The sequence below is a fragment of the Channa argus genome, chromosome 14 (genome assembly GCF_033026475.1).
Source record: "Channa argus isolate prfri chromosome 14, Channa argus male v1.0, whole genome shotgun sequence".
In the NCBI taxonomy this organism is placed as follows: Eukaryota; Metazoa; Chordata; class Actinopteri; order Anabantiformes; family Channidae; genus Channa; species Channa argus.
Window position 1 is genome coordinate 2,017,511 of NC_090210.1, and position 16,063 is coordinate 2,033,573.

At 38.5% G+C, this 16,063-nt stretch overlaps 1 protein-coding gene across 3 annotated transcripts in view; it reads right to left on the bottom strand.

The window, feature by feature from the left end:
* asic1c (acid-sensing (proton-gated) ion channel 1c) overlaps window positions 1-16,063 on the bottom strand; it is an 82,702-nt gene that overhangs the window by 25,802 nt on the left and 40,837 nt on the right. Inside the window, exon 1 of one of the 3 annotated variants that reach the window (XM_067528735.1) lies at window positions 195-809. The exons of the other annotated variants lie outside the window; for them this stretch is intronic. Coding sequence (XP_067384836.1) covers window positions 195-719 — 525 coding nt within the window. The 5' untranslated portion in view covers window positions 720-809. Of the gene's footprint in view, window positions 1-194; window positions 810-16,063 lie in introns of those variants that run through there. 3 annotated transcript variants of the gene reach the window in all.

Consider the following 16,063-nt stretch of genomic DNA (forward strand, 5'->3'; position numbering starts at 1 on the left):
AAACATTCCTTTTCAAATTAATGCACAATTAAGATAAATCAACTATTCTCTTACAGAGATATTCTAAAATATTTAAGATAAGACAACACCCCCTCATAGCTCACCACCTAGGGATCACGGTTTTTCCTCTAATCACCAGAATACAGTTTATTTGATATTACTTTGGGTGGGACCCACAAAAGAGCCATACTTACTATCGTAAAGTTCTCTGGACCACAGTCCTTGCCTCTGTATTTGCAGTCAAGTAACATTTCCTCTATGTTGTGGCTGGTCCTCTGCACAAACTCTAACATGTTGAAGGTCTTGCTGGGGAAAAACTTGCTATTGTTTGTTGGCTGCCCCAGAGCGGCCATGAAGTCATCAAAGTCACCTTGTTCTACACCCAAGAGATCAGCCATCCAGAAGATGTCATTCCTACGGAGCTGCGACTTTCGAAAGCTGTTGTAATTGCAGAGGGTGATGGCAGGGAAGTACATTACCGGACTGTCCATTTCATCCAGGATGGTGACATGAGGGTACTGGCAATACTCGATTACACGGTCGGCTACTTGGAGGAGGAAGATGGAAAGGGAGGCGCTGAATGCAGCCGCCCAGAGCAACCGTCGTACAGTCACTCCACCCGGCAGGAAGATGTGGCTCAGGCCATGGAGGGTACAGTTGGCCCCAAACACAGTAATGTCTGATGGTGGACGTGGGGCTTCCTCCTCTGGTGCTCCCATTTTCTCACAAAGTTTTTAAGTTCACCTTAGCTATTGTGGGATGTGGTCTTGCTGCAGTGGTGACCTGGTGAAGACTACACTCTCTGATGGGAAGCAGGAAGAGAAAGGGTCTAATTTCCCCTTCGCACCCAAGGGAGGGGAATGGGCTAGATATCTGATGCAATGTAGCAATCTACTGTGATATCAACCAATCCTCAAAGAGATGTTAAAGGGCACATTGAAAATTAAGAGATCGGATTTCCGTTTGGAAGTAAGAGTAATCCCTGGTGGTGGTTGGATTAGAGAGGGATAGATCAGGGAGGCAAAGATAAAATATGAAAGCATATTCAATCTAGTTATGTCTACCACACCCACATTCATTTCGTTTTAATATGTATTTACATTTATCAAGATATCTGGACTAAGATATTACTACTACATGCTATAATAACTTGTAATGTCAATTTGAACTACCCTATTGTTCGAACTTTACTACAAACTAATGCAATTTAAGGTGTGAAAAAAAGAGTGCAGCTCAATCGAAACCCAGTGGAGACATTGCAAACATGTCCTCATAGCACTTAAAAGAAGCCTGTGCTTCTCAGTTCCTGAAAAGTTGACATTTTACAGATACAAAATGTCAGCAACTCCCAATTAGCATCGCATTTAGATACAGCAGCACACACAAAGCTCGAGCTGCCATGCACAACCAGAATAATCTATTGTTAGCCACTGCAACACTATATTTGGGGAATGGTTTAATGCTTTCGTTAATCAAATCTTAACAGACGTTGCTGCGAAAGGCCAGAGTATTACTCACTCACGGTTCGCATTGAGGGATTCAAACGTGACATCTTTCTTAGCGACAGGCTCCTATTTATAATCTTTGAGCAGCCCGTCATCTCTCCTGAATTCTGTGATTTCGGTTATCAGTTACATACAAGACAATGTCACAAGTCGTTTTGAGGAATTAAAGCAGGTATTTGTCTATTGTACATATTCTCAATAATCACTTTAAAGCCCATCACTTAAGTGTGGAGCACACATCATCTATCTTGCAGCAGCCTCCCTAACATGTATTTTGTAACAGCATCAATAATTAATGCATTCCCCGGCATACATTTCAACTCAGACAGAGGTGTATAATCACAGAATGCAGGGCCTGAGGTTATTTCAGTCCATCCTTAAAGCATCTGTCTTGACAGAAATTGAATGGCTTATTGAAAAATGAAGTTAGTAAGGTAATTAGTTAATTGATGTGGGGAACAAAGCACAGGCCTCAGCCACACCCTCCATTTACCTATAGGGACAATTTACAGAATAACTCCTTCCTCGCTGTTGTCTCTGATCTGTTTATCCTCACAGAACGTTCTGATAATGAATTGCACCTGTTTGCCCTGCTTGCCCTCACCTAACCCCCCTTTTATCCCTCACATTTCTCTCTATTGTTCTCTTCCTTAATTAAGTTTTTGTGAATACCTCTATGATCTCTTCTGCATTAACTGTCTGAAGCTACCTGGATAGACGTAATCTCACACACTTTTTGTAAAATGGGCATTTGTGATCTTTTGAATCTTTGTGACACACTTTTGAATCCACCACAATGCAGTACACACTAACCTGTTATGCCTCTGCTTTTGTTATGTTGTACTGACCATAGAGGATATAAGAAATGTCCTGATATGGTTATCAGCTGGACAAAAATAGTGATTTGGTTTATATCATTATATATTGATATTATATGAAAAAAAATGAAAACCAGTCTCACAGCAAACATGCGACAACCTGTCCGTTTGGTTAATTCAGATTATCTCCAATGTAAGTCCTAATTTCAGTTGTGCTTTTGTCTTCGCCAGCTCTGGAGGGAAACAGCTTTCGTTTTTAAGCAGCTAAATGTTTCTTTATGTTATGTTGCTAACCAAAACAGTTAAGTTGTGTGCTTTAATGCAATAAAAACAACGCTCTAAAAGCCACTGAAACCCTTTGCAGAGCTAATTCAGACCTCAGGGTGATAGAGGTTTGTCATTTTCAATGCACCCATTTACATTACATATAGTCAAATATATAGATTTCTGCAGCTTTAAAAACCCACATGACCAATGGCGTTGTCACTGCATGTCAGATTAAAGTCATTTAGATGTTTGTCAGGCATAGCAAAGACATTTCAACGACAGAGAAGTTCAGTTAAAGTTCAAGGAAGGAGCACCTGCTGCTTTGGTTTCTCTAATCCACAGTTTACAGAGGCATTGAGCACTTGTGTTTATTCGAGTGTAAGTAAATTTATTTAGGAGCTTTTCATTATGCTCGCAGTAAAGCAAACACTGATGCCTTTCAAGAAAGTTCTTTGTTGTTCACTATCACCTACTGTATGGAACAAAAATGGGGTAATCTTTCTTAACTACAGCTAACAGGGACATTTCTGTAATTAATAGGTGCACTGTGAGCAAAGTGTAAGCCGCTACTCAATCAATGCACTCTGGAGTTTCTCCAGATGGTTTACGTTAGGAAAGGTGTACTGGTTAATGTGCTGCCTTAAGAAATCAACAATTCAGTACATCATGGCTTGTCTGCGGTCTGAGAACACTTTCTTTGACTCTGAGAAGAAGCAGAGACTGCATTCACACGTGTCAAGATTGCTGAGTTCTTCAGAAAATAAGTGCTCTCATCAAGCTTTTGTGTCCTAACTTTGAAGAGAAAGTCAGGGTTAGTCTGCAGGATCTGACAGAGGACATGCTGGTGCTGGCCTAAAGAACATCATTTTCATAAAGGTCATTCAAATAGCGAATGTGGAATAAAAAGGTTTCAACCTGTCCCTCTGCTCTCCATATTCTAATTACTTCCTCTCTAATTTTGTCGCCCCGATGCACTGCTGCAACCGGCCACCCATCCAAATGTGCAGCAGAGGAGAGTGAGGGTGTTCTTGACTATTTTCCAGTTCTTGTTTGTGGTGCAAAAGTCGCTTGGCCTCCACCACAGGAAGGTCAGAGTTCAAGAACAGTGCCATGTCCAAGCAGTTTGGGAAAAAACATTTGCTCTACAAGCACATTTCAAATTAGTCTTAGTCTAGACTTTATCCAGCTGTGTCCCAACTCATACTATTTCCCAAACCCTTTCAGCACATCAAGAAAAGTTCTTTCATGTATTTCCAATAGAAATACAAAAAGAAAACGCCAACTTTGAAAGTGCTGAGCTGACATATTAGTGTAACGACACATTTCACATTAATAAGCCTTACTGAGATAATGATGAAACAGTATGCAAATGAGCTCATTAAAATGCAGGAATTGCGTAGGATGTTGAATTTGTTTCAAGATGTTTTAATCCCCAGACCAAAAATGCCTTCAACTAAGTATTTACTATTTTGACCACCCATAACTGACAATTTAAATAAAAATGTAAATTTAAAGCTTCTTTGTGACCTCGAAACACATTTGACCAAAAACTTTAGTTCCATTTGCTAGTTTTTTTTAATTCTAGCTTTTCAACCACTGTCAACCACAATAAACTGAGCAAACTGCTAAAACACACTGTAAGATACAGTTGACATTTGGAGTGAACTATTAATTATTTTCTTCATAGATTAACCTGTTTGTTTTCAGAATTTTTCTCTTATTTTATCTCTTATTTTATCTGACCAACAGCCTAAAATCCAAAGATATTAAAAATGCTATCACTGAAAGTTACTGAATATTAACATTTAAGAGACTGGAAATGGTGACTGTTGTTTTATTCTCAAATTGAAAGCTCAAGAAATATAGTAAAAATTATTTTGCCTGGGTCTTGCACATTGATGTTTGTGTCAAGCTATAACTGTAAATGCAAATTAGTCCAACAAACAAAAATACATTTATGTTTTTCAATAAAAAAGTAAAAAAGGAAACATCATTCCGGATCAGCCTCTGCCAACTACGCCATCAGGAGACCCCTAATTCATTTTAGCATGGCACATTATCTGCAGCTATTCCTCTACCAACCCCACTTTAACTCCATAAAAGTAGATTTTTAAAAGCTGATAATCAGAATCTGGGACTTCAGTGAATGTAGATTGCAGCTGGTTTCTCTTATGGCAAGCAGGAAATGGGCAATAACTAATGGGGAAACTCCATATTTTAGCTTAAGCACTAACATGATAATCAAGACGAAGCCAAAGCTGTTGTGTGCATGGTATTGGTATATACTGTAAATTTTTCTTCACAAGGAGCATAATAAATCACGTCTTAGGTCTTCATGCTTCATGGTAATGACAGAATCCTTCCCCAGTTTGATTTAATACATAATTCCATGCTGACAGTTATTCACCAGGCAAAAGCAGAGAACTTCATACAGCTGCCAAAGCAATCAGTGACTGAAAAAGGCAGAAAAGCTTCACTCTGGGTACTTCAAAGGACCTTTCAAAAATTAATTTTCTGTCCATCTAAGAGGGCAATTAGCTGTAAGTACAGTTAAGGGGAATAAAAGGTGACTTTCCCCCATCCATTTATGAGAGTGGTTTGGAAACAACACTGTTGGGAAGGAAATTTTCTCTCTATTGACATTCACATTTTGCCCATGTCTTCTCGGATTGCAGAGACCTCGACTATTAAAGGAGCATCATGTTCAGAAATATTTAAAACAGACTTTAAATTAAATTTAAATTACTTTTGAAAATTAACAAAAACACCTCGGCCGCAGAGGAAACCTTGCTATGATCATGAACATGTTTTTTGGAACCTATATTCCCAAATCCATGCTGCTTCCATGCAATATTGAACAAAAGAATGTGTTCACAGGACATTACATCACTGCAACATTTACATTATGTACTCCAACAGTGTTGACAAGTTCTCCTATTTACTGAGTCTCATGAAGTGCCACTTGATGAAATCATAGATAAGAGCCTTTGTGTTGTCTCAAATGGTTTGGCAGAAGTTTCTATATACAGCACAGTTATTATCCAAGGTCCCGGAAACAACATCCAGATGCACAGTTTCACAGCAAGTCTGATGTTGGTGCTGGATTCTCATTGACTGGGCTGTAATACTAAATCAAGTAAGTGTTATATTTCTTGCCTTGTAAATGATAGAGGACAATGTCTACTGAAAATCAGCACCTCGCAAGACTAGATTAGGTGACCTGTCAGAGTTCTTTTTTCTCAGTACATCTTTATTGGCAACAAGGTGGCACCACACTGCTAAATGGCCCACTTAAGGTCTCATTGTGTTGCTTACAATAATGACAAGCTGTATAATCAAAGCTGCACTGAGGGACAAAACATTCTATATTCCTAAAACCAGTTTATGAAGCCTGGGATCAGCAGGTCACGTTTCCTGACCTTACCTGCTCCCTGGGTTGTATTCTTGATAAGAAATCAAAACACGTTCCTAGTTGGTGATGGTCCTACTCCGTCAGGGTTGCCCCTTGCCAACGATCCTGTTTGTGATTTTCATGGACAGGATTTCAAGGTCCTTTGGGATCTAGAATCTCCTCTGCTTTTTGCAGATTATGTGGTTCTGTTGGCTTCATCAGACCATGACCTTCAGCATGCACTGGAATGGTTTGCAGAAGTGTGAAGTGATTGGAATGCAAGTCAGCACCTCCAAGTCTGTAGCCATGGTTCCGGAAAATGGTGGATTGTCCCCCTGGGTTGGGAATAAGTTACTACCCCAATTGAAGAAGTTTAAGAATCTTCAGGTTTTGATCATGAGAGGAGGTAAAATGGATCGTGAGATTGACGGGCACACTGGTGCAGCATCAGCAGTTATGCAGACACTGTGCTGAAACATTGCATTGGAGCAAGGCAAAGGTCCCACCAGTGACCAGTCAATCTTCCTTCTAACCCTCACGTATGGCCATGTGCTCTAGGTATTGACCATAAGAGAAAGATCGCTAATACAAGTGGCTGAAATTAGATTCTAAGGCTCAGGTATACATTTAGCATGCACTGGAGTAGAGCTACTGTTTTTTGCATTGAAAGGAGCCTGTTCAGGTGGTTTAGGCATCTTATAAGAATGGTGCTCTCGTTGGAGTTTTTTTGGGTGCCCTCCGCTTGTGGTAGATCCCGTGAAGCCAGTACAAGCTTGAGAAATTACATACCTCATCTAGCCTGGGAATGCCTTAAAATCCCGCAGCGGAAATTATTATTATTATGGCTGGGAAGTAGGACATCTAGAAATATTTGTTAAACCTGAGACTGCTGTGACCCGAATCTGGATAAGCGCAAGATAATAGAGGAGTGGATAGATGGATGGATGGATGGATGGGGATTGTAATGTGGAAGCGTATTTTCAGAACTAACTTTACAAAATGTCACAATTCTGCTGAGGTTACACCACTAAAATGTAAACAGTGAAAACTTGTCCTCAGCATTATTTCTGAGAACACATTAACTGTTTTTAAACCATCCAGTTCTTTTATTGTAGGAGTTCAGTGATTTAAAAAGTCGTTAGATTTACATTCACTTAAATTGATCTTGTTAATACTAGTAAATATTTTTTTAAAACCATGGTGCTGTAATTTTTTTGTACTTGGCAATTAAGAAAAAAATGTGAGTATGGAAAAAGCATGTGAACTTTTTTCACTATAATCTGAAGGGGTTAGAGTCAGGTGTTTTAATCAGCTTATTTAAAGACCTAGGAGGGTCAGAGTCCAGGAGATCACAAGAAACCTTGTTCCCTAAAAAGGGGACACTGACAAACAATGATGTGCAGCAGTCTCCAAACAATAAACTGCATTGCGTCCTGTATGCAGTTTGCTCGAGCTCATAGACAAGCTGAGCAAATTCTAGTGGAAAATTTGAAGGTATCCATGCAGTTGTAAATTAGGTAAAAAGACCTAACAACAATGTCTCCAGTTTTCTGTAGATCTTTTTAAGACCTGAAGAGTGAGTTAGTTGTTGACATTCAAAATGTTCTTTCAATGTATGAAAGGTGTTATACAAATAAACTTAGATGTATTAATAGCTTTTCCAAAGCTTGAAGCTGCATCTCACAGTCTTCATTAGCAGATTGGATTTGCTAAGTTGTCATGGTGATCGTTCAGATGTGTTTTGCTCCCAGACGATCCCCAAGGCTCAGGACTAGGCAGGATAAGGTTTGGTCACGTTAGTCATGGTAAGACAATACTGGTAAGGATTGAGAAATTGTTAGGTTTAGAGTAGGGGAAGGGGAAATGCATTTCTACCAGACAACAGTACTAGGCTGTCACACCCCTTAGTTATTCTATCTTCCTCCTCTGATTTAATTTGCAGAAATCTCTCGGACAGCCATCCAAACAATCAAGCTCCCTCCAGTAGTATAATAATTGGTGTGAAGCAGATTATAGCTCTGATAATTTGAATTTATAAACAACTAATAGGTTTCACTTTCCCTAAACCAAGGGATCTCATGCTAACCATTACGTTCCCTTGTTTATTTAAGATGGTAAATGTCTTCACTTATATAACGCTTTTCTACCTATTTGCCCCTCAAAGCGCTTTACACTGCTTCTTATTCACCCATTCACACTCACGCCAATGGGGCCAACACTCATCGGGAGCTACTACGTTGGGGTTCAATGTCTTGCTCAAGGACACTTGATCAGCTGATTGTGTGCATGGTATTGGTACAACTCCTCTACCTTCCTGCACCACAGTCGCCCTAAATCATTTTTCGATTGACAGGAGTGTTTATCACTTGAATCCATAGAAGCCAGATTGGCTTGCAATTACATATCATAATAAACCCATGGAGGTGTTTGTTGTTGATTTGCTATTAATTGACAGACTGCCTCAGATATTTTTTTCCACTTACCATCACAGTAAGTAGTTTGATCCATGTAGTATTTTAGTGGAATACTCACATTAATAAATCATTCGGGTTGTTCCAAAGTATAATGTCTACCCTTGCTTGCTCTAACTACAAAGTTAGCTAACTGGATTTAGCAGTCAAAAGGAAGCCGTAGACAGTTTTTTTTTTTAAATAAAGAATGACTCCCTTTTCTCATTTATGCCTGGATGTAAAGCTTGCACAGAGAAGAAAAGACTGCTTCCGACTCACTCCCACAGCCATTAATTATAAGAGCTATAAACTGCTTCACACCAATTAATATAGTACTGGAGGGAGCTTGATTGTTTTGATAGCTGTCTGAGAGATTTCTGCAAAATAAAACAGGGGAGGAAGATAGAATAACTAAGGGGTGTGACAGCCTAGAACTGTTGTCTGGTCCTGCCTTCTGCAGTCTTCTCCCTGAGGGAGATTGGCAGGGAGTCCATATGAGCCATGGCAGACACCTGTGCTTGTGGATCCTAAGCATCATAATCTGGAGACAGCCAGTCACTCTCTCCCTCCCTTGGGATTTGGTTTGTTGTTTTGGGTGGGCTTTGGCTTGTCTTTAATTCTTCTCTACATTGCAAAACATGTCCAACTGCATCGGCGTATTAAAGTAAACACGTGGATTGCAACTAAGTATTCTTTAGTTTAAAAAGACAAGGCTATAAAGAACAAGTCAAACATCTCTGTGTTTTAATTAATCTCAGCTTGCAAACCAGACTTCAGAAATAACTAAATCAGCCTTTTGCCTTCTAATCCATAAAATAAAAATTGAGCTATTGGGCATTTATAGAGCCTCACAAGGAACTATTTAAAAGGTCTGTTATGTGGTCTTACCCCCCCAAAAAAACTGGATGACGCTAGTAGACTCACAGTACTACACAGGTTCCCACTAGCAGACACAACATTGTTGGTAGATTAAACAATACTGTATGTTTTGCAGGCACATTAAGCATCACTTTTTATTTGATATGTTGGAAACACATATCTCTCAGAACATGTTTCTGTTCAGTATTCATTTCTTGGACCACCATCAAGAGAACTGAATACTTAGGTCCTATTCATATTTCTTTACCTTGACTTGTACTTTTCCTGCTATTTAATCACCCAATGGTCCAAAACATATTACACATTTAGGACATGATTGAATATAAAGCCTTAAGGCCTCTATGAAGTCAGCTAGTAAAGCTAACACTCAGCAACAGAGTAAAATTGCATTGAGCTACTACTTCATGCTTCACACAACCTAAATGAGTGCAAACTTACTTACGTTCATAAATAAATGTAAAACTATTAATTCATTTTCCATTTGTAGCTATTTATTACATCACAAATCCAACTGAATCTTTTCTTCTTTTTTATTATTCCGTCTAATTTTATTAATCACATTTCATTCAGTTTCCAATATATTATATCTATATCTATCTATCTATCTATATATATATAGATTAAATAGATAGATATAGATATATATTATATCTCACCTTTTGAATTTTCTTTTTTGCTGTGTTTAACAAGTGCAACACAAACTTGCCCACTCCTTTATGCACTACTAATCCTTATTTTCATAATTTGAGATTATCTTTCTGTTTGGCTAAATAAACCTTCGAAAACACATGTGTGGTCTCCTCCTCTGAGCTGAGCTGTGACAGAGATCTGCTATGCAAACAACACATTGAAACCAATTACTTTCCTTGCGTATACGTGACAGGCAACTTTAAGCTTAGACAAAATAAACGAGCATAGGGAACTGACATGGGAACTAATGGCAATAAAGTCTGTATATTCAGTGATTGCAAGAATCTTTCCATATTACATCTGATCACTTGATGGGCTGAGAACTGTCATTGGGTTGCAGGCTTGAGTTAACTAATCAAGCTATCTACGGCCTGTAATGGCTGTGTGTAAAGCATAAGGAATTCAATTAAATTGGACAAGTAAACTTTCAGCCAGTGACAACATTTTACAGTATTCTATGTGAACACACTGCTGAGCTCTACTTCACTTATACCTCTGGGATTAACAATATCAGCCACACTGATGATCCACTAAGCAAGACAGAAGCAAAGGTAGCAAGGTTTTTTCACCAAAACAGTTCATATACTACACTACAGCTATACAACATTCAATAGTTTGCAAATCATACTTTGTAAATCTTCCAAATTGGTCACTGTTCTGCAGAAATAAGCAACCGTAAGCAACTACCTGACTTCTTCTGCTGTAGGGTGCTCAGTTATTACATCGACTTGTTTACAGCTTTTTCTGGGTTTCGACACTCAGAACCTGTCAATAAAGCTACATAAACTGTAAACTGTGATGACCAACTTTTGATTTCAGCTGAGCCTCTGCCTTCATATAAAAGGCTGTAGCCAGCTACAGGGGATACTTTCGTACATACAGTACCAGCCTCCTTGTGTTGAGTGGATGTCTATTCTGGAAAGTGTTTTTGTCTGGGTCTTTTAGTAGACAGTGAAGTGAGAAGCTTCTATTATCCCTTTCAGCTGCCTCCTTAACAAGCTCTCCTGTGTGCCTCACAGCTATCTGCTATGCATCTCCACTGTTCTTTCACCAAACACTTGTAACCAACAAAGTCCCCACAAACTGTTTTCACCCCTGAGTAATACAGTTTTCAGTACTGCATCACTGCTTCTCCCACAGAGGGGGAGTTTTAAAAGGGAAACAGCTTCATGTCTGCACTTATAAAACGCTTTTCTACCTATTGGCACTCAAAGTGCTTTACAACGCTTCTTATTCACCCATTCACACTCACACACCTGTGGGGGAGCTGCTATGCAGCTGGCCAACACTCACCTGAAGCAACTAAGTTGGGGTTCAGTGTCTTGCTCAAGGACACTTCGAAATGGAGGAGCCGGGGATCGAACCAACAACTGCCAGATTGGTGGACGAACGCTCTACCTTTCTAAATCAAAGTCGCCCACTTCTTTTAAATACATACTGATCTATGATGTTGAATGAGCGTGATGTATCTGAAGACACACATTAAAGCAGCATCATAGCATTTTGCTATGTAATGTCTGTTAGTGTATTGACAGAGTGAAAGAGGTATTTCAAAGAATCTTTTAAAGCCCTGTTTCAATTAATAGAGGCTGACAGCAGGTGGCAATGTTTATTTAAACAGAGTTACAATATTGTGGAAAAGTGCATTTGTCTCTTATTTGTTTGGTGACTAACTAATCCAGAAAATTCACTCAGTGATTACTTCATTAGATACATCTGCAAGATCCAACACAGCTAAATTTAACTGCTTCTCTATAAAACTTCTATTACCTTTACAAAGACAATATTCTAAAGATAATAAGACAACACCATCACTAACTACAACCTCAGTAATAAAGACTTAAATTAAATACCCCACGTAAAGCTTTTAAGTTCCATAAAGCTGGAATGGGCAGAGCTGTTGTACAGGACTGCATTGCATTATATTAAATAAGTGTACCTAATGAAGTGACTAGAGAGTGCAACATACTTTCAGCACACCATTGATATTAACTTTAACTTTTCTACACACCAGAATATAGTTAGAAAACAACATGGACACAGCTGGCAAATCACCTTTTGAAAACAGAACAATACACACCTACTGAACCTCACCTGTATAACAGCTTATTAGTCAACTTAGACCTGGGAAATAAGACTAATGAAGTGATAAATACTGTGCTGGTGCATCCAATCAACAACGTGTGACCACAGAGGCATACACATACACAAAATGTGTATATTCCATCACTGAATAACTACTGAGCCACAAATCATTCTGTTAGACATAAGACAAACAAGCTATTTATCTATCCTAGTCCCGGTCTGCTCCTGTCAGCAGAAGCAAGCCTCCCCATTAGGTCTCGACGGAGCCTTGTGAAGTCTGTGTTGTGTAAAGCTTGATTTTTTTATATTCTCACAGATGTCACATCCTTCCCTTTTATTTCAAAATGACTTAAGCCAACAATTTCAAACAAAATATATTCATTCTTGCACAGAAACTTTAAATAATGATTGCTGTCACTTATCTGGATGGCTTATTCTGATTTATCTAATGTAATGCAAAATTTAACCCTGTGTAAAATATATCGGTGCCCAAGGGCAAAAAAAAAAAAAAAAAACTACAATGGAGGCCTATTGGTTGCAGAAGGGTGCTCATGCATTTCTGACACCTGAGAATTTCAATTTAATTGAAGTTCATTCGTGTGAGAGATTACAGTGGGTCTGGATGACTGTGAGAGAAGCTGACACATGGCAGTGGAAGAGGACTTGGCTTTCCACCTATTACTCTCAAGCCTCCATGACCAAGAGCACACACCAGGGCAAAAAAGTCTGTCCATCCGTGATAAATGCTCTTAGGGCAGAAAAGGCGGTGCCATGTACAGCGATTTGTCCTTATGAAAGCAGGCTACAATTTAAAGACATTGTCTTCTTGGATGCTTTCATCGCATCTATAGTAGAACCGTGAGATAACTGTAAGGACAGTAAGAAAATAAGTCCTAAATAGGAGTAACTACATCAATTAAAGACATTGATTTACCAATGTAATCAGGGCCGTTAAGGGACAATCAGGTACAGAAAATCGTTGGTATCTTTACAGTATATAGACTGATTTTGACTGAAACCAGATAATTAGTCAGAATTTATAGAAAAAAACTGTTAAATTCAGTGATTACATGGTCTTTAGATCTCATTGTCCCCTCGTGCTGATTATGCAGTTTGTGTGCAGTCATGTGTCGTCATCAGGGTGTGAAAGAAGAAACGAACGACGGCGTTTATTCATTGTGGACTGGTACAATGATGGACAGGTTCTGATGGATGAGAGGGGATCGCTTTGGTTTCAGGGCAGCAGCTTTTTAATTTGTGAGGGATCATTAGCTGGAGATGGTTCCTACTTGTAGCTCTGGGGGGTTGGGGAATCAAATAGATGCAGCACAAAGAGGTACATCTTCACCCACCTCGCAGAGTCAGAGGTGATATTAGTTACGTATTACAATGCAACATAAAACATTACCATTGACTGCAAGCTGCATGTGGATGGTCTTGACATGAAAACTACTTTTTTTGGTGAGAATTATGTGGCTTTTCAAATACACACGAATAGCTAGTGAGTTTATATATGCAGGACTTGCCAACCAGTGTCTCTCCTACACAAACAGCTAAATGTGTGGGCACCGTGTGTCAGGCTGGGGTCTCACATAATGCTGCAGTCACTATGCAAAGTGTATTCATATATGCAGATAGTGTACACAACTGATTTATATTTGCCTACAGGATAGACTTGTTTATCGTCTATCAGTAACGCGACAACAGTCCAGATTTGGTCTTCTTCACCAGGTTTCTTTCCAACAGTGACAATTTACCTGAAACATAGAGCTCTGACAGTTCAGACCATAAAAGCCAGTTTTGCCATCCACTGCTCTGCCTGCCACAGAAAAATACATTTGGCACAAATACTATAATCTCAGACAGTTCTCACACGCTAAGGTGCTGTTTTCTAAGGCTTTTCTAAGTTAAATAAGAATGTTCCTCATAGCGTCTGTGTGCCGAACAATAAATGCTCTGCAGCCGTGGATGTGTTTTTTATCCTCAAGCCCACTCATATGCTACCTTTTGATTTCCCCTTGAATCAATACAAAGTTAACAATACAATCGAGTGCCTGGGGGAAACCACTCATTCTATTGAACACGTCTACATTGGGATTGCTCCGGGAGATCAAGCATAATCTTAGCACACCCAACCTTCTTATATTTTCTTTCTTTTTAATGGAAAAATGACACTGAAAATGAATTAATGAAATGGAATAAACTATGTTAAAATAAAAACACCTCAACATCTGTATATAATAATCATATTTACTTTTTTAATATAGTGCCTAGTTTATATGTATTATGGACGTGTATGTATATAACACTTTATTTTTACTTTATTTAAAAAATCATTAATGAGGAATGCAGAGTAATTAGTAAGAGTATCACCTTTTCTGGCATTAAAAAAAAAGGTTAAACCTTATGGTGTTCAGTGTCTTTATACAAATCTGCTTTTGCTCAGATGTAATGGATGTTTGCACCTGACATTTACTATGAACATCTCTCCCAAAGGAAGGGTGATGAGGCAGTTAGCTAATTAGCATGAAGCACATCTTGTTATTAGTTGTAAGAAAGATATGTGCTCATGTCACGTAATTTTGCCATCCTGCCATCAGTGCAAAGCTTGGGTATAAAATCCAGTGTTCCATTTGTAAAAATGTAGGTGAGCAGGTTTGTGATCAAAGCAGCATATAGTGCACAGACCCTTGGACGTTGGAAAGAGAAACTGTTTCTTAAGGATTTTCCCTGCAAAGGAGATAAATGAGGGTTTTGCTGTGTCAGTCAAATTAGAAGTAAATTTAAAACATGATAGCAAGGAATAACCGCTCTAAAAAGAATGGATGCATGGATGAGCGATCATCTTTGATGATTGTGGTCCCCATGACCACTTTTTACAGCTTTAATGAGCTACATATGATGTGAAATTGAAATAATGAGAAATAATTTAGCTACTCTGATGATTTGTAGAAATAATTAAAACCCATTACACAACATCCTCAGAGGGTTCACAGTTTAAATACGCAACAAACCAAATAGCTTTGCAGATATCAACTAACAATTTCATGTCTTTTCAGAAAGTTGTCAGCCTATGACCTATTAATTTGTACAACAAGATAAATTACATATTCATGGAGAGAAGTTTTCATCCTGATAACACTTCCATCACTGAGTGATTATGCAAAATTCATGTTTCGATAAATTGACACAGTTTCCATTGCTCTGTCTTTGCCATAAACTGCCAGTTCTTGTCTCATCATCTTCTTAACCTATTAGGTTCACATTGTTATATCTCGCCATCTCTAAATTAGTATCGAAACTTTTCATCATTAGCCTAATATCTGTTGCCTACCTGGATATACATGGATTGCATCATAATGGTACATAACTTATAACAATTGTGTAATTGCATGATTCGAACAGTGTACTCATATCACCAGCAGCCTTGTAGTCCATTAAAGCACTGCAGTATGTGTGGGAAAAAGCAAACATGAGCTACTAAATTAATTGATAGTATAATAAAGTGATAAAGCATATATAAGGGGATTTGCTAGTCCTTACTCTGGCACTTTATGCAGGGACATTTCGCTACTATCTATCCTTCTTATCTCATTATGCTCTGTTATAGTGAAAATGTTGACTTGTTTTAGAATGTTTGTGATATTGCCACTGTATCATATAATATCATAAACACTTCGCATTTTGCTTTATGACGGTGTAGTAAAGTAACTCCAAATGATGCTTTACTTTCCTTCTACCATTTGTTCTTGAAGGGTCTGTGGTACTTCTCATTAATGGAAATTTGTTCAATCTAAAAACGAGCAATGACGGATAAACTGAAGATTGCTTGCTTAATCCACACTGTAGATGTAAAGTTTTCACGCAAATCCACTTGATACAGGAGATTATATTTCATACAAATCAACAAAGTCAGTTTATAATCTGCAATAAATCCTCTCAAATCACTTTTTTATGCTGATGTATGTAAGCAATAAG